General features: G+C 35.3%; 1 protein-coding gene across 3 annotated transcripts in view; it reads right to left on the bottom strand.

The window, feature by feature from the left end:
• Positions 1–785: 785 nt before the first annotated feature.
• The window catches only part of Sema3c (semaphorin 3C), a 180,387-nt gene continuing 158,160 nt past the window's right edge, over positions 786–23,012 (bottom strand). For all 3 annotated transcript variants that reach the window (XM_045160300.1, XM_004662315.2, XM_045160299.1), the window contains exons 13-18: positions 21,820–21,908; positions 19,366–19,407; positions 15,697–15,854; positions 7,171–7,238; positions 5,035–5,165; positions 786–2,082 (exon numbers count right to left, since the gene is read on the bottom strand). In XM_045160300.1, coding sequence (XP_045016235.1) covers positions 1,675–2,082; positions 5,035–5,165; positions 7,171–7,238; positions 15,697–15,854; positions 19,366–19,407; positions 21,820–21,908 — 896 coding nt within the window. In that variant the 3' untranslated portion in view covers positions 786–1,674. The remainder of the gene's footprint in view (positions 2,083–5,034; positions 5,166–7,170; positions 7,239–15,696; positions 15,855–19,365; positions 19,408–21,819; positions 21,909–23,012) is intronic.

Below are 23,012 nucleotides of genomic sequence, written 5' to 3' on the forward strand. Positions count from 1 at the left end.
TGGCTTAGTGGTTAAGCACTTGCCTGTGAAGCCTAAGGACCCCGGTTCGAGGCTCGGTTCCCCAGGTCCCACGTTAGCCAGATGCACAAGGGGGCACATGCGTCTGGAGTTCGTTTGCAGAGGCTGGAAGCCCTGGCGCGCCCATTCTCTCTCTCTCCCTCTATCTGTCTTTCTCTCTGTGTTTGTCGCTCTCAAATAAATAAATTCAAAAAAAAAGATATGAGAACATGGGGTAATTTCTCACATTTCTCTCATCTTGCTATTGACTCAGAGAAAATAACTGTAGAATTAAATTCTTATAAAACTGTCGGAACATAATTAGAGATAATTCACACAAAATTTTCCAAACTTACATAGACCTTTGCACATAGGTAACATTTATTTAAAAGAAGTTTTGAATGAAAAAATATGTGTGAAACAAGCCAGGTGTTATGGTTTACACCTTTGATCCCAGTACTCGGCAGGTAGAGGTAGGAGCATCACCATGAGTTCGAGACCACCCTGAGACTCCATAGTGAATTCCAGGTCAGCCTGGGCTAAAGTGAGGCCCTGCCTCACTTTTTAAAATGTAGAATGTCTATTTTTCTTTATGTTTTAATGAATTTACCTTTGATGACACAGAGAACCTCTCAAACTCATCAAACACAAGTGATTAAAAAACCATAAAATTTTGTCTGAAAAATCATGATGATATATGAAATTGATTATAAAGTGGAGATTAATCAGAACTTAATTATAGAAGTTGAACATGAGCCACAACTTTGATGAATTCCTCTCGGTAAACGTTCTATTTTGATTTTTTTTTTTTCCTTTTGACAATTTCACTCTTCATGCAGAAGTTGGATGATTTGAACATGTTTTATCTTTATATTGCTTTATTTGACAAGCAGAGTAAAAAGGTAAAGTCCAAACAGGTATCAATTAAATAGTGTAAAGATTACATTTAAGTCTACAATAACTTATATAACTTCCAAAAAAGGAAAGTGCTTTTGTTTGGAAGATAACAGAACAGCAGGAACGTAAATGCCTCACTTATCATCATCCATCAAAGATCTCCATGAACTAGGTTATTCATTTTACCTCCTTGAAACAAGAGAACAAAGATCAACGACAGGTGTCAGCAATACACATCTCACAATCTTGAAAAAGAGGACATTGGAAGCATATAAACTCACCACTTACTCTACAAACTGCTCCTGCTCTTCTACACCCTGTATGTGTCCCCACTCTCATTCCTCTAACATACGTGGCTTCTAATGGACAGTGTCAATGGATTTCTATGACATTTATCACTTCATATGTGACCTGAAATTTGTTTTCATATACCAAAACCACTGACTACTAGAAACTTAAAACACCTAGAGGAGGGAAGAAATATCACAGAATTATGCAGGGCCTTTATTCACTGGAGGCATGTAACAGTTCTACTTCTGTAATTGCCATACTGATTTGGAAAGAAAGCCACATAAAGTTATAAATAAAATCTGGGTTAAGTTAAATATTTATATGCACCATGAGGACCATGGGATGGCCAGTGCTAGTCGGATCATACAAGAAGATGGATGCTCACTCCAGTCTGTGAAAAACTCACTCTCAAATGAGTCACCACCTGAGTCAGCAATCAGCACTACACTGCTCAGTACTTAATCATGCAGACATAGTACTTATTACTTCTTAGGACTCTGGCAGTTGATTCCTCCTGTTTCTGCTTTTCCTGCTGGTGATGAGGGCTTTCAGCTTGCCATAGTCCCCTCGCACCTTTTGCGACTCCTCGCCTAGCTGCTGCCGCGTGTCTTTGCAGTACTGGTCGATGAGCTGCATCTCTGAATGACTGAAAGCCCCCAGGATGTCCTTGGGGTGGAAGGGCAGGACCCTCACAGAGCCGGCCCAGTTCCATGGGGACCATTTGTCTGTCACCATGGCCACCATTTCTGAATCTAAAACTTTGAAGTTGATCTTGGCTATGGTTTGCTTGAAGCTGTTCTCTGTGGCAATGCAGTGGTACAGCCCTTGGTCAGAATCCTGAACCAAGCGGATCAGTAGTCCTTGGGAAGTAGCTATAATGCGCTCATTCAGCTTAACCTAGGGGAGAAACACATGATCCATAAATGGAAGGTGATATTGTCTAAAATGATATGAAAGACACATACAAACTACAGTTGACTTTCACAAGTTAGACAAAAGCATCAAGAACCAATCAGCATCCGTCTTAGTAGACACAATTTTTGGTATGGACTATGGTTCTTCTTCTTCTTCTTTTCTTTATCTTTTTTAATTTTGCATAAGAGATCTTGTCCCTTGGGTACTATCTCACTGAAAGAGAGGGTGAAAATTTTCTCCATGTGGAGAGATGCAGTTTTTTTTTTAATTTTTTTTGGTTCATTTTTATTTATTTATTTGAGAGTTGACAGAAAGAGAGAGAGAGAGAGAGAGAGAGAGAGAGAGAGAGGAAGATAGACAGAGAGATAATGGGTGTGCCAGGGCTTCCAGACACTGCAAACCAACTCCAGACACATGTGCCCCCTTGTGCATCTGGCTAACGTGGGTCCTGGGGAATTGAGCCTCAAACCCGGGTCCTTAGGCTTCACAGGCAAGCACTTAACTGCTAAGCCATCTCTCCAGCCCAAGAGATTCAGTTTTATCACACACTTGGTTATTATCTTGGTTATTTTGGCATCGGAATCATAGGCAACAATTATCTGAACAGACAGCATACATAATTTAATATATGATGTTTCATCCAGGAATTCTTATCTTTCATTTTTACAAAACTATTCACTTATAAAAACATGAAGCCAATATTATAGGGCTGAATACTTTTTGAAGGCATTGCATAAATAAACTCACATAACAGGTATATATTTCTGAATGTATTCAAGGCCTTCTCCAATTATAGCACACTATGGGATGCCTAAAATTAAGCTGGAAGGACATCCCCTTTCAAGTCTTCAAAACAAAGTTATTTCTAAAAAGAAATAAAAATCACTTGTTAGTATTTAGTTACTCTATAGGCTTGTACAGAAAAAGGATCAGTGACTGGATATCAAATAAATGCTTGGTCCAATTATTCTTACATCACCAGCAGTAGTTTTTTTAATGGCTATACTGAAAACCTGCATGGTTAATAATTATTGCACATGTATATTCTGGAATGCTTTAAAGGTAAAGAATAAAAGAAATTTTACCAAAATCAAATAAGGTAAAACATGAAATTACTTTTTACATAAAAAGTTCTGTGAAAATATATTATCAATGAAATAAAATAAAAGATTTAAGCAACTTCCCACACCAAAGTACCAAAATCAAGCGCAACTGAAAAATTAACAGTGTAAAACAATTAGAAAAGGACCATCAGGAAGAAATAAGGCAACGGCATTCTGATATTGATTACATTTTTAAGTTACAATAAGCCTCAGAAATAGTTGACATGTGCCAGGCATAGTGGTGCATGCCTTTAATTCCAGCATTTGGGAGGTAGATGTAGGAGGATTGCCATGAGTTCGAGGCCACTCTGAGAGTACACTGTGAATTCCAGGTCAGCCTGGGCCAGAGTGAGACCCTACCTTGAAAAGTAAAACAAACAATTAACAAAACAAAAATCCAATGGAAACAACAGCAAAACAAGAAATACTTGACATACTGAATTGCATTCAGGCATTAAACAAATGAAGGCTTTTAAATTTGTGGAAAACTAGATAAAGCTTGTAGCAACCATTTGATAATACCCATAATCATGCCACAATATTTGTTGCAGCAACTTTTTTCTAGGGATTTATCTAGATAAAAACATTATATATATATATATATATATATATATATCATATATATATATATATTATATATAATATATATAATATAGTGTTTAGAATTTGTGAGTGTTTTTATCTAGGTAAATATATATCTAGATAAATATATATATATATATCTAGATATATATATATAAAATATATATATTATATATAATATATATATATAATATAGTATTTAGAATTTGTGAGTGTTTTTATCTAGATAAATATATATATATTTATATATTTATATATATATAAACTAGACACTAGAAAGTTCAAACCCCCTTTAATTACAATTTTCATCGAAAAATATGTCTCAAATAAGTCTTTTTAATTAAAATAATTAGAAAGTGTTTCTTGTTGTGGAGCCAACATGTCTAAGACTAATGGAGGCCTCACATGTGATGTTGTGCATTCTACATGGCTTTAATCAACACCATACACAGAACAGAGCGCATACAATGCATGGCATCCATTTCCCCTTGGCTCCATCAGACCTGGCTGTGTCCTAGTAAGGGGATGTCTCAGGCTTAGGGGCTTATGCCCACATACACAGTTTTTCCTCTCACTTGTCAAGAAAATGTGACATCAGTGTTATATAATTCAATGTTCACGATATATCACTCTCTGTCATTTTACAATGTCTCTCTTATAAATCAATTATTTCTAACCAATCAAACATTAGAGTGTTCTTTTATTTGAAAATCTGGGGTTTCTTTCCATATGAATAAAGTAAGTGGCCTCATGAACAATGATTGCTCATATTACCTGAGTGAAACATGAGAATTATGAATACTAAAGCAATGGAAACAGATGAGCGCACAGTGGAAAAATGTTCCTTGCTGTAAAAGGTAATGGTTCAATATAATTTCTTGCTGAGAAAAACTGAACTTTACATAAAGCACCTTTTTATCTTGTGAATCACACAAAGGTGCTGTTGTATGAGAACTTGGCTTCTAGATTTGCACTCATCTTGTTTTTCTCACAAGTGTTTCCTTATATCAATACAAGTGTCTTAGTGCCCTGGCTCTTGCTGTAAACACTGGTCTATAGAGGAAAAAGCAAGGATCGCTATTTTCCTTTAAGTATGAGGATAAAGTGTTTTAAGGAAGGTGGTACTTGTCAAGCCAGTGACATAAAAGCATGTTCCTATGTCTTTTCTTTGATGTAAGCTTTTCTGAGGGATGATAATTTATGATCCTTTCTATAGACTTGATGGATGGCTGCGGGCTGAGCCACTCACCTCCTTCCTCCTGTCTTTGTCTTTTTGCAGCAACCACTTGATAGATGCCTGTGGAGATTTGGCAGTACACTCGAGGAAAGTGGTGTTATTTTTTACTCCATATTGAACAATTTCTGCAGCATTTCTATATGCTGAAAGGCCAAAATATAAAATAAATAAGTAAATACAAGGAACAAGAAATAGTGAACAGAATAGAATTTGGAGATCACTCTGTATGAATGTTCATCTCTCCTAAACTATGATCATTATGACCCTAAAGTTAACTAGATTTTGTTGGTAAGGGTGTTGTCATTTATTTAGGACTTAACCTAAACCAAGTAATGTGCCCAATACCACTTTGTACCCTTAGTTATTATAACATTGTTGTGAGTTAGATTTCTCAGATGAGCACACAGAGGCTTTGAGTTATGAGGAAATATACATAAAAGTATAAATGATATATGAGGAAAACTATAGCAAATGTGGTTGAACATACCAGGCAGCATATTAGCTGGGTTTATTCCAGTTTAACACCCCATTTCAGTGTGATATTGAGGAAATTGAGAATCAACTGTGATATGGCCATAGTGTGAAACAGTCATTGAGAACAAAAACACTGGACTGAAAGAAACTTGAGATAAAACCTGATGTCAATATTCCTGTCTGTGTAATCTTAGGTAAGTAAGGCGAACTCTCTATGCTTTCATTTTACTAATTTCTAAAACATGGATTATCAAATTTCTAAATTTGTGTGTGTGTGTATCTAAATATGGGTATGTATTTTGTAGAAGTGTCATGTGTGAATACATTTGTGTGAAGGCCAAAGGATCATAAATGTTGCTCATCAGGTGTAGTTCACCTTTCTTGAGACAGCATCTTTCACTAGTCTAGAGCTTGCCACTTAGGCGAATCTGGCCATGCAGTGAGCACCACTCTCCTAATTCAGACTCCTGAATGCTGGAACTAAAGGCATACACCACTGTTATGTGATGTCCCCCTTCCTCATTGCTGGGAAAAACAACTATTGCCATCTTTATTATTAGTACCTCTAACTCCATAAGAGAGAAACTCCATATGGCTCATTGATGTTCCTTCATAGAAGGAAAGGAATAGGGAAGGATAGAGCTGACAGTTTAGGGAAACCCTGCACCAGTTGTATGCAGTGATGAAATAATTAAAGCCAAAAATATTTTGCTATAATTTATGCATTTTATTATAAAAAGTGGCATTCATAGAATAGACAGATGGGGTAGATGCAAAACAAGCATGAGGAACTCACTTTGATTCCCAGAACCCATGTGACAATAAGCAGGTGTGGCAGGGTAACCCTCTAAATCCCAGTGCTGGAAAAGCAAAGGGAGGTGGTTTCCTGGAACTTTCTAATCAGCTAGTCAAGCCTAATTGGTACTCTAGCCCAGGTAGAACTCCTGTTTCAAACAAACAAAAAAATTTAAAGAGGTACACAATGCCTGAAGTTTATCTCTTGCCTCCATATACATTCATGAATACAAGCATATGCATATGCAGTCCACCTTGAAATCACATATTTACACACACTTACACACACACACACACACACACACACACACATGGGAAGAGAGAGAGAGAGAGAGAGAGAAGTATCCTTTGTGTTCCTTGATGGTAACTTATAAAGATAAAACTTTTTCTCCAGAAATAAAGAGTAGTTAGCAAATTTTTTCTTATGATCTGTATAAGTTCTATCAATGGACATACTGTTCTTAAATGTATCTTAGGTAAATGTTCATTACAATTCATAGTACTCATACAAATAGTAAGTTAATTTTAATTACCATCCATAAACACTAAGTGTAATAATACTTTTCTATGTATTCAAGGTCTCATTTAACTCATGTTAAATTTGAACTCACTAAGTTGCCAGGATTACCATGAACTCAGAGCCTTCTGGCTCCACCTCCTGAGTATGGAGACTATAAGTATACTATCTTGCGCAGATTATGCAGTGCTACTGATTGAACCAAGAACCATATGTATGTTAAGTAATCACTCTACCAACTGATACATCCCCTGACTATGATGATATTTTTTTAAAGTACAATACCTATGCTTCCCTAACTGAACAATGGTAAGGGATATTACTACTATTTACTAACATTGATGACTGTTCACTTTTAATACCTTTTAGATTAAATCCTCTGCATTGAGTAAGTGGGTTTCCATGTCTCACGTCTTGTCTTCGGCTCCTCCTATAAGTAAATATACAAAAGGGGTCTGGAATTATCTACAATTTTGTCACATTTAAAATGTTGCACATCCAGCTGCGTGTGGTGGTACATGCCTTTAACCCCAGCACTCGAGAGGCAGAAGTAGGAGGATCACTATGAGTTCAAGGCTATCCTGAGACTACATAGTGAATTCCTGGTCAGGCTGGGCTAGAGTGAGACCCGACTTTGAAAAACCAAAGTAAATAAATAAATAAAAGGTTGTATGTTCAAATTTGCAATATTTTAATTGCCTAAGCTTTCATAAAAGAATCAAAATAAGAAGTGTGATTATCTGACCATTGGTTGACCATTCTCAGCCACTGCATGAAAGAGAGGGCAGATTTCAAATAATGAATTCAATCTCCCCCCCCCAATCTATCGTTTATGATGGGATGACAATAAACCTTTTATCATATACCTTCCTGGGTAGATACTAGATTGTTTGATTAATGGTATATCTTTTCGTTTTTCACAGATAGTCTTCCAAAAGTTTCTAAAATTGTAGCTTCTAAAGTAAAAGCTCAATAGCATATTTCTTCACATACAAGTTTTCCTTAAACAAACATACTTTTATTACAAATGTGAATACTTTTAACACTTCCTAGATGCACTAAAACATTTTGAAGCAATATGGAGATAAAATATGATTATTCATTAAGAATAACATTGTTATTACAAGTACCCAATACTTAAAAAAATTCAAGTTTACAAAATAATGGACAAATTACAAAATATTACAAAATTACGATAGTACAAAATAATAAGTACTGAATGTTGTTATATCTACATTCAAACAGTTTTTTCACATTTATTTTCATATATACATATCTATAGATAGATATACATTATGCATACTGTTAAATGTACACATATAAACAATTCTAAAACTAAGATACAACATGATAACTACTTAACCCTTAAATATTTTAGTATGTGTGTTCCAGCAATCAGTAACCTCTTTGTATTAAAAAATAAACTCCTACAAAATCAGATATCCAGAAACACAGAGGCTCCCAAAACCTCATCACGAAGCAAACCTAAAATGAACCCAACATGGCTCAAGGAAATTTGTGGAAGAGGGGGTGGAAAGAATGTCAGAGTCCCATGTTGGGTCATGACACACAGAGACATTTCCTCCTATCCACAGCTGAGGGCTAACCCCACAATGCATGACCCATATACCCCAACAAGGAGGGGCCAAGGGGAGGAGGCAGAATGGGAGAAGACTAACAATGGCACCAACTTGACTGTATTCACTGACTACAAAACAACAACAACAACAACAAACAACAGCAACAACAACAAAAACAGATGGGACAAACAGATAACCGAAAATGCTCTGTGGGTAATTATTAGTTCACCTGGAGTCAGATAAGTAAGCAAATTATAAAATGTCACTTCACTGACAAATTTTTGCTAACTGAGGTGTTTGTTTGAGGTAAATTAAGGTCACCTCTGTAAAATTTAAAAAAAATCATAATAATTATATTGACATTTATTTAATAACAACATTAAATTAATAAGTTGTATTTGAATACCAAGGAATAACAAAATAAGCAAATCAATAATTGACTTACATTGCTGGTAACTTGAATACTATTTAAATTAAAGTTTTAGACTACTTGCATTAGGATTCATTTCTGGAGTCTCTCTATTTATATCTCTTAATTTCAAGTTCATTACATAGAGGAGTAAATAAAAAGACAGCAACTAGGGCTGGAGAGATGGCTTAGCGGTTAAGCGCTTGCCTGAGAAGCCTAAGGACCCCGGTTCAAGGCTCGGTTCCCCAGGTCCCATGTTAGCCAGATGCACAAGGGGGCGCATGCGTCTGGAGTTCGTTTGCAGAGGCTGGAAGCCCTGGCGCGCCCATTCTCTCTCTCCCCCTCTATCTGTCTTTCTCTCTGTGTCTGTCGCTCTCAAATAAATAAATAAAAATTTGAAAAAAAAAAAAAAAGACAGCAACTAAACTGAGCAATGAAACATGGATACAAACATTGCTAAAAGCAAAAAGGAAGAGAGGTCTCAAATACTGGGGATACAGGTCTAAATTGTTTATTGTTACTGCTGAAAATATGCATGGATAAAAATAACACTTAAATAGTTTGTGTTGTCTTTCTTAATATTTTACCCTTAAGGTAAAATACTGAGCAAGGCAAGCACAAATGATAAAAACATAAAGTGTTAGAAAGGTACAAACAATATTAATACCAAAGTCATTAATAATTTAACACCTTATCATAAGGTTACAGCAAATAGATACTAATTTATGTAAACAAATATATTTATGGAAATGCTGGTAAATAAATTTGTACTAGTCAACTATTTTCCCTAAATGTCCCATGATCCATATTCAATGATATATTTTTATACAAGCATACATAAGTATAGAAGTTTTAATCACTATTATATCAGGAAATATGATTAACATTATATTGTATACTAGCTCTGATATCAAGTTTTACTATATTGCTTTTGCATTATTTACTATGTGCCAATCTGACATTGTCAACTTCTACAAATTCCAACCAGAAATACATTATTACAGCTTAGTTTACATGATGAGACCAGCAAGAGACTTTTGCATTCCTACAGCATCACAAAATCATGCTGTTAGGCAAAGCAATATGTTCCATGTAGGGTTTGGGATTTGGACCAAGTAGCTGATGTTTCCTGTACTATACTCAATTCCTTGAGATAAACAATGAGATCATTTTCTTCTTGTATAGAAATGATATGCACTTCTCAGTGAACTTACCCAATCACAGAAAAAAAATTTCGCCACATAATCTCACTCATCTACAGCACCTAACCTGAATCTACCCAAGATACCTTACATACCCAGCAAGCATCTCGTGGACTAGACACTAGGATGGATGGGGAGGGAGGAGAGGGCACTGAAGGTGTGGGAAACACAAATCTAGACACAAACAGCAATGGTATCATAAAATTCTACTTCCTAAAGGGCAGACAAATGGCTGAACCTTCATCAGACCCTTATAGGGAACACCTGAACCACAAGACACTGGAGAGAGTAGGATCAAGGCTAATCTTAATTTACATCTTCCCTCCTTCCCTCTCTCTCTCTCTCTCTCTCTCTCCTCTCTAACTCTTGTATATTAGTTATCATTTTGCTCATTTTCTTAGTGGGCACTGACCTGCAACTCCCAGTACCAGTATGGGGCTATCATCCACAATGAGCTTTTGATCAGACAGACCTACAAGATTTCCTAAAAGACAGACAGATTTTTGTCCAAGTACTTGATGAACCACCAAAGGTTAGCGGTAAGACCCCACTGCTGAAGACACCATATGCAGTTGACTTGTAAAATGGAATGTCATGGCTGGAAGCTAGAAGAGAGTCAGTCCCCAGACAGTAAGCCCATCTAGTGCCAGAAGGTGCTGCATGGGCGACTAGGGGAAAATGACCAATATCTGTCAAAGCAACTCATGGTCTAACCTACTTAGCATCAAATAACCTGTTGCGATGCCTACACAAGTGCAATAGTGGCACATAGCCATGGTGGGGAACCAACTGCTTTTGATTTGGCTAACTGATTCCCCTCAGTGGTAAGGGACCCATAGCTGGAGGTGGGAAACAAGTCAGAACCATATCCAAACATAAGCCAACTCTCCAATATCAAGATACCATCAATCATGGGCTACAAGAAGGTCTACACCTATTAAATTCTCTATAAAAGGGCTGGAGAGATGGCTTAGCGGTTAAGCACTTGCCTGTGAAGCCTAAGGACCCCGGTTCGAGGCTTGGTTCCCCAGGTCCCACGTTAGCCAGATGCACAAAGGGGCGCACGCGTCTGGAGTTCCTTTGCAGAGGCTGGAAGCTCTGGCGCGCCCATTCTCTCTCTCCCTCTATCTGTCTTTCTCTCTGTGTCTGTTGCTCTCAAATAAATAAATAAATAAATAACTTAAAAAAATTCTCTATAAAAAAGTAAGGGTTATCTCATTTGTCCGGTACTAACTTACTCTCCAGTGGAGAATCTGCTTCTCTCCTAGATGTAGATCCTAGGGAGAGAGTCACCCCATCATACCTCAAAAGGGCCCTGGCTGAAACTAAGAAAATTTGGCGAAACAAGCAAGGGTGCTGTTTTCCTGATGAACCAGATACCAGCACAAGGGGGAAGGAGACCAATACAGAGAAAAATCAACTCCTACCAACTCAGAGAGCCAGAGCCTCAGAGGCCCCCAACACCTCAGCACTGAAGCAGACCAAAAATGAACCCAACATGGCTCAGGGAAATTTTTCAGAAGGGAGGGCGGAAAGAATGTCAGAGCCACATGATATGCAGAGACATTTATCTTACCTTTAACTGTGGGCTAATTCCACAATGCATGACCCATATCCCTCAACAAGGAGGGGCCAGTGGGGAGGGGGTAGGCCATGGATGAGCCTAATAATGGTACCAAACTGACTGTATTTGCTGGATACAAAACTAATTAATAGAAATAAATAAATAAATAAATAAATAAATAAATAAATAAATAAAGTAAAATATTGGAATGAAAGAAAGAAATGATATGTACTTGAAGATTGAACTGATTATCCTGCCCTAAATTTTCTAACTAGATGTCAGAAAGCAGATTGAGTATAGTTCTACTTTCAGAATAAACATTAGAAACTAAATTGCAATATTTGATACAAACTCACAAATATTTAAAATTCTCCAGTGATGAGTAAAAAAACTTTATATTTTTACTGCCACATTATTTATGATAAAAAGAAAAACCACTAAGCCAATTATATTTAACTTTGTTATGTCAACATATTGATTTCACTGCTTTTAGTCATAACTGTATATCTCTATTTCCATACAAAAGGTAAACTTTTGCCTTTCACTAGTATGGAATCTTCGAAGTAGTATTATATTACCATTAAATAGTACAATCAACTAGCACTATTAACAATATAAAATGTGGAAAACATTTCAAAGAATGTTTTTCATCATTGCCTTTTAATTTCTAAGAAAAATACTGCAGATTAGAAAAAGAAAATAATCAATTTGTTCTGTAAATATATTTTACATTCTCCACAGTGTATAATTAAGTAAGCTGGAAATAAGTGTATTTAAATAGCTTGGATATTTTTAGGCATTTACTGATAGCCAAAAATAAGTATGGGCATGCACAAATGCTTCATGTATACTTATATCAGATGTACAAATTCATCGCATTTTTTGGTTCTTCATGGAATATTTAGGAGACTTATAGAGATAATCATACAGTCCCTTAACAGTTGCTACTTTCTTTCTCAGTCCATAATGCATGGCTTAATATTTGGCATCATATTGTAACACTAAATAAGTACAAAATTACTTCAATTCTTTGTTGATTAAAAGGTATAATTAAGGAGGCTGGAGAGATGGCTTAGTTGTTAAGACACTTGCCTGCAAAGCTAAATGACCCAGGTTCAATTCTTCAGGACACATATAAGCCAGATGCACAAAGTGATACATGCATCTGGAGTTTGCAGCAGCTGAATGATCTAGAGTGCCTATTCTCTCCCTCTCTTTTCCTCTGCCTCTTTCTCTCAAATATATGAAATAAAGAAAAAAATTAAAAAGCATTATTATATTTAAGGTTAGTGGAGGTATAATGATGTATAATCTGTGTTGAAGTGAAAACCTTGAAAGGGTAAATGAGCCTCCAACAGGTGGTACTGTGTGTGAACATGCTGCATCAGAAACCTCTAAAATATACAAAGCATCTCAAATATACAATAACATTCAATATATATGATGAACTTTTACATAATAAACATTCCTTTTGGACTAATTAAAAATGCTTATGGACCTAAATCAAAGTTTTTTCTATGCTTTCACATTGCAGAAGATTTTGAGAATGTATCTGTAGCATGATGGTGAGATTCAGTTGATAATGCACACCTGTTCTTTGCAAAGTATAGTATGTCACCTTTCTTTAGCAACTAAATCTAATTAATACATTTAGGAGTATATTCCAGGTATTACAGATGCCAACACCTGGGCATTTACAGCCATAAAAATGTATTGCTTTGCAAATGTTTAGCTGTGGTGGTAATTTTAGAACATTCATTTTATCATCTCTCGAGGACACAAAACAAGTACATTTGAAAGAAACAAATGAATCTGAAAACATCAATTTGTATTTGAGATTATGTTTGGGATTTGCATCCCTCCCACTCTGTGTTCTGCCCTGTAACTTTCCATCTAATACAAAGGTAAAAGAGTGCAGAGGGTTGAGGTTTCAGAATTCAATATAGAAATCTAATGAAGTCATATATGTCCTAGTCCACTCTCAAAATGACATGGAAGTATGAGTCTGAGAGCACAGATGCAAAAGTTTCCTGGTTCAGAGAAGTGGGGCTTTTCTTCATACGTCTTACTTTTAAAGACAGGATTCCCAAATGTTCTAGTCCAGGCCACACCTCTTCATTCCAGATTCACATTTCTAACTACCAATTCAACATCCCAACTGGAATACCTCATGGACATTAGCTTAACTTCCTGTTTCTCTCCACAAAACTCTTCCTTTCACAGTTTTAACTTTCCTAGAAAGTTATGTCTATATACATATTTCCTACTGTACACATTTTGAAAACTTGGCACATTTTTTTTTTTATTTCTCTAGTTCTCTAGCCTACCACATGCATACAGCAACAGATTCTGTGAGCTCTATGAAACCCTGAACAATATTTTGTACCTCTATTTCTGTCATCCCTATGCAAGCTACAATTGTATCTCACCTGGATTATTATAGTGGCCTGGTAACCTATATGTTTTGTCCTCACATCCTGTCCCAACCTCTTCCTATTTCAAGGCTTCAGTGTAACCCACATTCAAGCAATGTTATTTCACAACCAAAAATCAATTAATATCACCATATACTCAAACTCTCACAGTTGTTTTCTCTTTTAGTCTAAGAAAAAGGCTTTCAGTTATTGATAAAGTCCTTGTTCACTCCTACCTTTCCTTCTTCTCACTTCAAAGATGGTCTTCATTAGCTTTGGTGGGGTTTCTGGAATATTCTCTAGCATACTCTTGGAATGTTTTTACTGCAGATAATGTCTTAGTGCCAATAATCAATATTACATTTTCAGTAGTGTCCTCCCTGGCCATTGATTCAATTTTGCTTTCTATGTGTCCTACTGATGTTCCCTTTCCATTTTACATCCATAAATCTATCACTAGTTGGCATGTGATAGATTCCTTTATTTGTTGTTTGTCTTCTCCCTTCAGAATATATTATACTTGAGTCCAAACGCTTCTAATTTTGTTGATTTGCATACTACATCTGTAACAATGCCTGAAAAATATTTGTCTCACAAAAATATATGTTTAGTCAGTAGATTAAGTAAGTGAAATACTCTTGTAATGGTAGGATTCTTTTAAGTTTTTAATTTGTTCATAAAAGAATATACCCACTAAAGAGAATGAAAGTTATAACATTATCATCACAATGCTTTAGTTAACAGATCATTGGTCCTCATGGTGAATTTTACTTGTTCACTCCAATGACACTAATTTTAATAGGTTTTGGCTCTCTCCTCCATGCTAACCTATATTATGCAAATATTAAAAATAACTAAGTCCTTGGATGACCCTAAATATGAACAGTTTTTCTAATAAATGTGTTGCTGACACCCTGACTCAGATCACTTAATGTAACTAAGATAAAAAGAAGCATGTCTAGCAATGGTTGGAAAGTGAACCAGAATCCATGTACTAGAATGATGCTCTGGTAACTAGGAGGACACACATAGTTCCTTCTAGGTAAGATCTTTTTACATTAATCACTTTATGACACATCAAGGATAAAAGGCTTGATTATAAGGTAATTACAGGGAATGTGGGATTTAAGGATATAATGATGCATGAATGACAAAAAGGGGATATATAGGGCTGGAGAGATGGCTTAGCGGTTAAAGCGCTTGCCTGTGAAGCCTAAGGACCCCGGTTCGAGGCTCGGTTCCCCAGGTCCCACGTTAGCCAGATGCTCAAGGGGGTGCACGCGTCTGGAGTTCATTTGCAGAGGCTGGAAGCCCTGGCACGCCCATTCTCTCTCTCTTCCTCTATCTGTCTTTCTCTCTGTGTCTGTCGCTCTCAAATAAATAAATTTTAAAAAATGATTAAAAAAAGGGGATATATATATATATATATATATATATATATATATATATATTTGCTAATGTGAAAATAAAGAAAAATTCTTCCTTAACATATCTGATGGGTACTGTTGGAGGAATTTACAGAGAGAGAAAAGGAATGAGAATCTCAGGTTATAAAACATGATAGCTTTTCATTTATAAATGATATATGGTGCTAAACATAGATACTTCTCAGTGCCATTTTAAAAACAAACAGTAATAGAACTGATTCAAATGATGCCAAGCACTTCTACACTGTCCTGTGATATCATTTGGATTGTTAATCACATGTGTAGTACTCACCGTTTCCCAGTTGGGTAGAACCTAGAACAAGAGTGGCCATCCCAAGCACAGTATGGGTCCCTGGCCAGGCAGCAGTCAGCACACGCTGAGCCATAGATGTGGCAGCGATGTAGCGACACTTGGGAAACCCCTTCATTGGAGCTTACATATAACTGTTGCTATAAGAGGAACCAGAATGATTTATTTCAGTTGAGGAAGTTAAAGAAGACTTTCAGCAGGAACACATTATAATATATGGCTACAAACCAAAGGGTTCATTTTGAAGCAGACTAAAAATGAGAAGCAAAGTATAGAAGGGTATAAAGCCAAAATAAATAGAGTTCCCCTACATTAATATGCTTGTAACATTACCACTTTCCTGTTTAAAAAACAAACAAAAAGAAAAAAAAAAACCACTCAGTGTACCATGTAGAATGGCAATGTGCTTTAAACATTGGGATTCATTGTTCTCTTGTATTTGAGCTAACATATTACAGACTTAAATTGTTACATTTTTTTTCCTTTTGCTGCTGTATCTTAGCAAAGTCCAAGGAAGTTCATTTTTCATGTCTGCAGCTTGTTACTTTGTAATTTTGAAAAAAATCAAGTTTAAAATAAAGGATACTAGTTCACAAGAAAAAATAAAATATTATACATAATTTTAAAAGGATACATGTTCTTAAAAGTGACACACTACTTATTAAAAATGTTTTTAGATTATTTGAAAGAATATCAGTATATTTTAACACATGTTAAAATTTCTGCTTGTTCCAGAAATCTTTGTTACTGTGCTCAAGTTAAGAGTTTACCCTCCTGCATTTGCATGTTACTGAAAGCTTTTTAACATACTGCTTCAAAGTCTTTATCCATGCCCAAAAATGTTCCCAGGAGCTGAATGAATGACATTTAAATTGACTATATTTTACACAAAACCAGAATTATATAATTGAAATTAACTGTGACTATAAGGCGGGTCCATACTGCCCATATATACATGTAAACATTTGACAATTAAATCCACAGAGGAATCCTGAATCCAACAAGCTCTAAGGATTTGCTGAGCTCCTGGGTCCAGTCTAAGCTCAGTCACAAAGCTAGCATGTAACCTTTCTGATATATCTTCCTTCTAGGTAAAATTGAGTCAATGGAGTGCTTACTCTAGAACTTTCATAAGAGATAAGTGTGCCAGGACTACAACATAAATTGTGCAGCCAGTTACTGGCTTATACATACTCAAGCAATATAAAAATTATATACTACAGAAAAAAATAATGTACTAACTGTAAACCAATTTGTATTTAATTCTAGCCCTTTGAATGAGAGCTCACTCTATCATGTCAGTTGTAATTGTTGAGATCAGTTCATGGTTTTAGAAATTGTGCTAAAATTCACTGACTTCCCTTTAGACATTAAATCATTTCAAAACAATGGTGTATGTCCACAACCATCATTCGTTCAGTAGTATTTTAGACAACTGATACCACCTGGCCCTGTGACACAGGCCTATTATCCTAGCTGCTCAGAACCAGAACATTAATACCTGCTTAGGACCACACTTTGAATTTACAAGGAGAGTTTGGACAGCTTAGTGAGATCTTTCCTATCTCAGATGAAAACGTTATGAATGAATTCTGGGGATGGAGCTTATCTGTAGACCACATGACTAACGTTCACATAGCCCCTGGGTTTAATCTCTTGTAGTATCACGATAAAGTATTGAATAAATAGATATTTAAAGGGTGAAAGATATGTAGTATCGAATACCTTAAAATATTTTAAGAACACTAGTTTATTTGAAAAACAAACAGTATTTTACTCTAAATAATTTAGTGTTTTAAACTTTTATTTCTACAACTATTTTTTCTTATGAAATACAAGAATAAGTTTGAAAATAAAGGTGAAAATGGACTATAGATAATTTGAGTATAATGAAAGGTATTAGATTCATGGTATTTAAGTATCTGCAAGATGTCCTTCACAAATGAAACTCCTCTCACATGAAAAAGTAACATAGTATGCACATTAACAAATGACTTTGAAAAAGATCAAGTTATTACCCCTGCCCTGAATCTCACTGGCTTTTTAGAATATTTTTGCTCATTTTCATTTATTTATTTGAGAGTGACAGAGAGGGAGAGAAAGAGGCAGATAGAGAGAAAGAATGGGCACACTAGGGCCTCTAGCCACCACAAACGAACTCCAGACGTGTGCACCTGGCTAATGTGGGTCCTGGGGAATCGAGCCTGGAACTGGGGTCCTTAGGCTTCACAGGCAAGTGCTTAACTGCTAAGCTATCTCTCCAGGACCAGTCAATTTTATATACTCAGGCAAGCAATTAACTGCTAAGCCATCTCTCCAGCCCATATCTCATTGTTTTAATGAAACATTTTCAGCTAAGGGCACTACAAATTTTTAAAAAGCAGTGTAATATGTGAGCTTAAAATGGCTGAAACTTGTAAAACACACAAATGACTTTATGTTAATTTTGAACTTTGCTCCTATACTCTCTTTTCATTATGCCACTATAAACAAAAGGCTTCCTTGCTGACTTCAAAGTCCATTCTGACTGGAGACCGGCTCCCTCGGACATGAGGTACAATGACAAATGGCTTCTAGTTACTGGGGAAAATGCTTGTTATGCACCACACACACATTTTTACAGATGAAGTCTTTAGCTCAATTGGTCTTGTTTATTTTTCCTCATAAAACTTAGTCCAGTAAAAAGAGCACAAGACTATGAACTACTACATCATCTGTGACACGAAATATGGCAAACCACTAAAATAACATAATCAGTTGTTCAAACATCTAAAACCTTTATTCTATAGTCCAAGAAAAATAAGTCTTAGGTACTTATATACAGCATCTTTTTATTTTAGGCATTTACATGCCTCAACTTATTTGTGAGAAAGACATTATTTCAGAGATGTAGAAGCCTAGGTTAGAGTAGTTAAATGATTCATCTATAATTTATGGTCCAGTTGGGATTTAAATACATCACCAGTCTAAGGCTATTTCATCTACCTAAACTAAGAGCTTTTGTTTTTAGGTAACACCTCAGGGTGCTGAAGAATGACGTGTCTTATATAGGAAAGATTGTGTATTTGTGTGAGCAGGCAAACTTAGATTAACTATCTTTCTGATGGTCATGATTAAACGGTGCTTCTTCAAATGCTGAGCCTGTACGTTTGAGATATTCAGGGTACTTTAGAATGTATAGTCCTCGTAAATAATAATTCCCTAAAACTAGCTATGAGAGGATGAATCATAGTATTTCAAAGATGTGATAGTGGCAGGAATTCAAAGGAAGATCTTCATTCCAACCTCCTGAGAATATTGTGATGTGATAGCAGCCCAACATTTTGCTCAGTTCTTTCTTCAGAAAGATTGTTTTTGTTTTACTTGGCTTCACACAGTATAATATTTGAGAATATCTCATATACAAAATATTGGAATATCTTTCTGTATACATGTTCTACACTGATTAACTTTTATAAAAAAAAGATTATAATTAGCACTTCACAAATAGCTAATAAAGTGTACATCAGACTTACAGGTGATTGTGTGATATACTTTGAATTATATTATTTATCAACAGTGAAACTAAATTTTCAGAAGTTATAAAGCAGTTTTCATAATAGTACACCATTTTAGAGTCTGGAAAGAATGTGAAAATAGTTGAGATCTTACCTTCTTGGATGAGATTTTCATTGTTGTTATAGGAACATGATTCTAAAAGATTACAAAACATATGTTAGTGGCCCATATAATGTTTAAAGTCATTTTACATTCAAAATTACTAGTTTATATAACTCAAGAAATCATACTTTTGTCTCTGTGTATATACTTTTTAATAAAATGCATTTTGGGGGACTATGGTTGGATTTGTTATATAATATTTGCCTAAAAGTAAATGAAGTAGCACTTATTACACACTTATCACTACAGATATTAAAAAGTAAAGCTGAAAATATTTGAGATTATTTATAAAACTATGTTGTATAATATTAAATTTGAGATTGGGTTTGAGTACTCATGTCAGAAAGGTTGTGGAAGGGTACCTCTTTATAATAGTTTGCATAAATTCATCTGTGTTGTTTTGAAAAGGTGTATTAAGCTTATCTCACTATTGAAAATAAATGTTGTTAGAAGGCTACTTTTCAAAAAAATGTGAATGGGGGAACGAATCTAAGAATTCACTGAGTAGTCATCTTTCTGAAAGCCACACTACACAACTACTTCTTAAGTGTTGTCAATTGCTTTTATACCTACAAGTCACACTTCTGATAATCTGAGGAAGATCTAGGAATATTTACTTAATGTAAGTAAAAACAAGCTCTCAAGGTGAAATTTTCCACAATGATTATCCCTTTTGGAATTACATGCATTCATAAATATTTTAAAAAGTAGTGATAGCTTTAATTCCCAGTTACAGCAATATTTGATTGTTCTTTGTCAATACATACAAACCCACACATACAAATAGAGTGAGAGAGAGGAAGAGAGAGAGAGAGAGAGAAAGAGAGAAACCACAGGTGTGGCAATTTATAACCAAGTCAACGACTAATGTTGCACTTCAAATTAAGCACAGGGAAACTATACATTATCAGAAAATATGGACAGAGAGTAAAAGATGAGATTATCATTCCTCACTGTATGAAAATGGTGTGCCTGTTTCTTTAAAAGTTAGTGGTGTTCCTGTAGGACATCCGAGTAACACTAGCTAAGGATTTTTTTTCTTCTAAATTTAAGTGCATTACTCCCTTATATGTTCATCACCATGCTTCTTACACACAGAATCATTTTTAACTCACCTTAAAAAGTGACATAAACACATGGAAGAAGACAGTTAATGTACTTGGTAACTGTGTCTCTTAGTTTTGCCATGTCAATCAATAGCAAGCACATCAATAAGAAAGCTCCAATAATACGCTTTAGTCTTTCTCAGGTTGATGTCTTCTGCATTGTGACTGACCCTGTTTTTCCACTGAGAGGTTATTCTCCATGATCATATCATCAGAGTAAGTCATCTAACAGTGGTTCTCACTTGATCAGAGTAACTTACATTTCTTTAAGACTTTTCCATAACATATGTATTTAGGTTTTTGTCAAACTCAATTAACATTTCCCAATAATCAAAAATATCAGTTTTAAAAATAAAGTGTTTGCATCATAACATTTTAGCCATCTTCAGGAAACCACAGAAAAAAGGATCATTATATCATAGGCCAGCCACAGGCTATTCCTATTTAGTCAGATGAGAAAGATAAATATGATATGTAAACTGTTTGAGTAGACATAGTTAGCATCATTTTATAGGCCTAACTTTAATGTAGTGGTAGCAAAGAACCTAATGCCAACCTAAGTATAGCATAATAGCTTATTAAGAAGGTGAGCAAAATCCTATAATTTTATATTTGATTTTTTATTACTGATTTAATTTTAAAATTAATTTTCACATTGGTTCTTCAGCTTTAATTCAGTTGCACATGATTTAATCTTTAACTTTAAAACAGCATTGTCTCTTAAGCATTTATGTACTTAGAAATTCAGCATTCATTGTAAGCATAGTAATGAACATTACTAGTCAATGCACTCTTGAATCCACTTAATAACTAAGCAACTACTGGACTAACAATTTTCTATTCTGAATGCTCCCAAGTGCTACTGAGTAAAACTCAGTCATAGGTTGACTCTATACCATGTTGCCTATGAGCCATCACATCTTAATTGGCTTAGTTAGAAACAGTGTTCTATGAAAGGACTTATCCCATGCCAAAGTTTCTATGCTATTCTGATAGCTCCTCTGCTTCCCCATCTTTGTGTTTCAGTGGCTTGTGAAGTGAATGATAAAAGCCCTCTCATGACAAACTCTTCTTAGCCTTAGACCAAGTTCTTTAAGTTGTGATGAGAGCTGAAAAATAAGTAATCCTTTCATGTTGAGATAATGAAAAGTATGAGAAATAGTTTATAAAAATATTTGCTGTATACTTCTTATGCTAGCTAATGTTTTCCTACTCTCAGAAATTTATTACATTTATTTATTTGATCTTTTATCAAATATTTTTCCTCCCAAGTGGCTGAAAGACTAAAGAATTGCATTTATCATATGGGTGTGGAGATGAGTAGAAGAGAGGGCCAAACCTTGAAGACTTCCAGCTCCTCCAGAATGAGCTCCCCACTGGTGGAGCTGTTGGCAGGAAGAACCACAACCTTCTGTACAGTGCCCCGGTCTAAATGAACGAGAGAAATGGACATGCTATCATACCATTCAATGGAAAGAAAGACATTTAGAAATAAGACTACTGGATTACAGCTCAGATTATTAGTTATGCAATAACAATGTATATAGCTGAGATCATATACAATGCAAAAGTAAAAGCATGGTCATCTTACAGTTTGCCAATATTTGCCAATATTACTATCAGAGAAGGAAAGATCATCCATTTTAAGTTCTAGAGAAAAGATGGGCATGGTGGCACATGCCTTTAATCCCAGCACTCAGGAGGCAGAGGTAGGAAGATCGCCATGAGTTCAAGAGCATCCTGAGAATACAGAGTGAATTCCAGGTCAGCCTGTGCTAGATGAGACCCTACCTCGAAAAAACAAACAAAAAATTCTAGAAAAATATATGCTATGGAGATAAAAACACTCAGTTTTGTCCTTGCAAATATTACCCATATAGTGATACCCATTAATTTTTTAGCATTGTCCTATGATGATTTCATTATTTGAAGAAATATTACTAAAATTAATTTTTATAATTACATAATAAATTTCTAAAACTGGAAAACTGACATTTGATCTGTAGCTATAAGAGAGTTTACATATGGTAAAATATTTCATCCATATTTCAATGTATATACAATTCATATTTCAATTTAATATACAATTCAAATGAGAAACAAAATTATGGTTTATTATACTTACAAATATATATTTATAGAATTATTTTTATAAATTTATTATTTGTCAATGCTTATCTGAATGTTCTTAAAAATGTAGACATTTTTAAATTGCATGCCCCAAACTAAAGGAAATAAAAAATATAGTCATATCTTCAAGACATGTTAAATAAAAGCAATAAATACAGAAAATGTTCTACTTTTTTGAGAGATAGAGGGAGAGAGTGTATGTGTTTAAAGTCATATGGCTAGAGTGGACATATGGTGGTCAGAGGACAATTAGGGTGTCGGTCCTCTTCTTCCCCTGTATTTGAGAGAGTGTTCCTCTTGCTGTTATTTGTTGTAAAGAATGTGAATTTTGGTAGATTACAGGCTTCCAGAAACTCCTGACTCATCCATCCAGTTCTATAGGTACACTTGGATTACAGAGGT

The sequence above is a fragment of the Jaculus jaculus genome, chromosome 10 (assembly GCF_020740685.1).
Source record: "Jaculus jaculus isolate mJacJac1 chromosome 10, mJacJac1.mat.Y.cur, whole genome shotgun sequence".
Classification (NCBI taxonomy): domain Eukaryota; kingdom Metazoa; phylum Chordata; class Mammalia; order Rodentia; family Dipodidae; genus Jaculus; species Jaculus jaculus.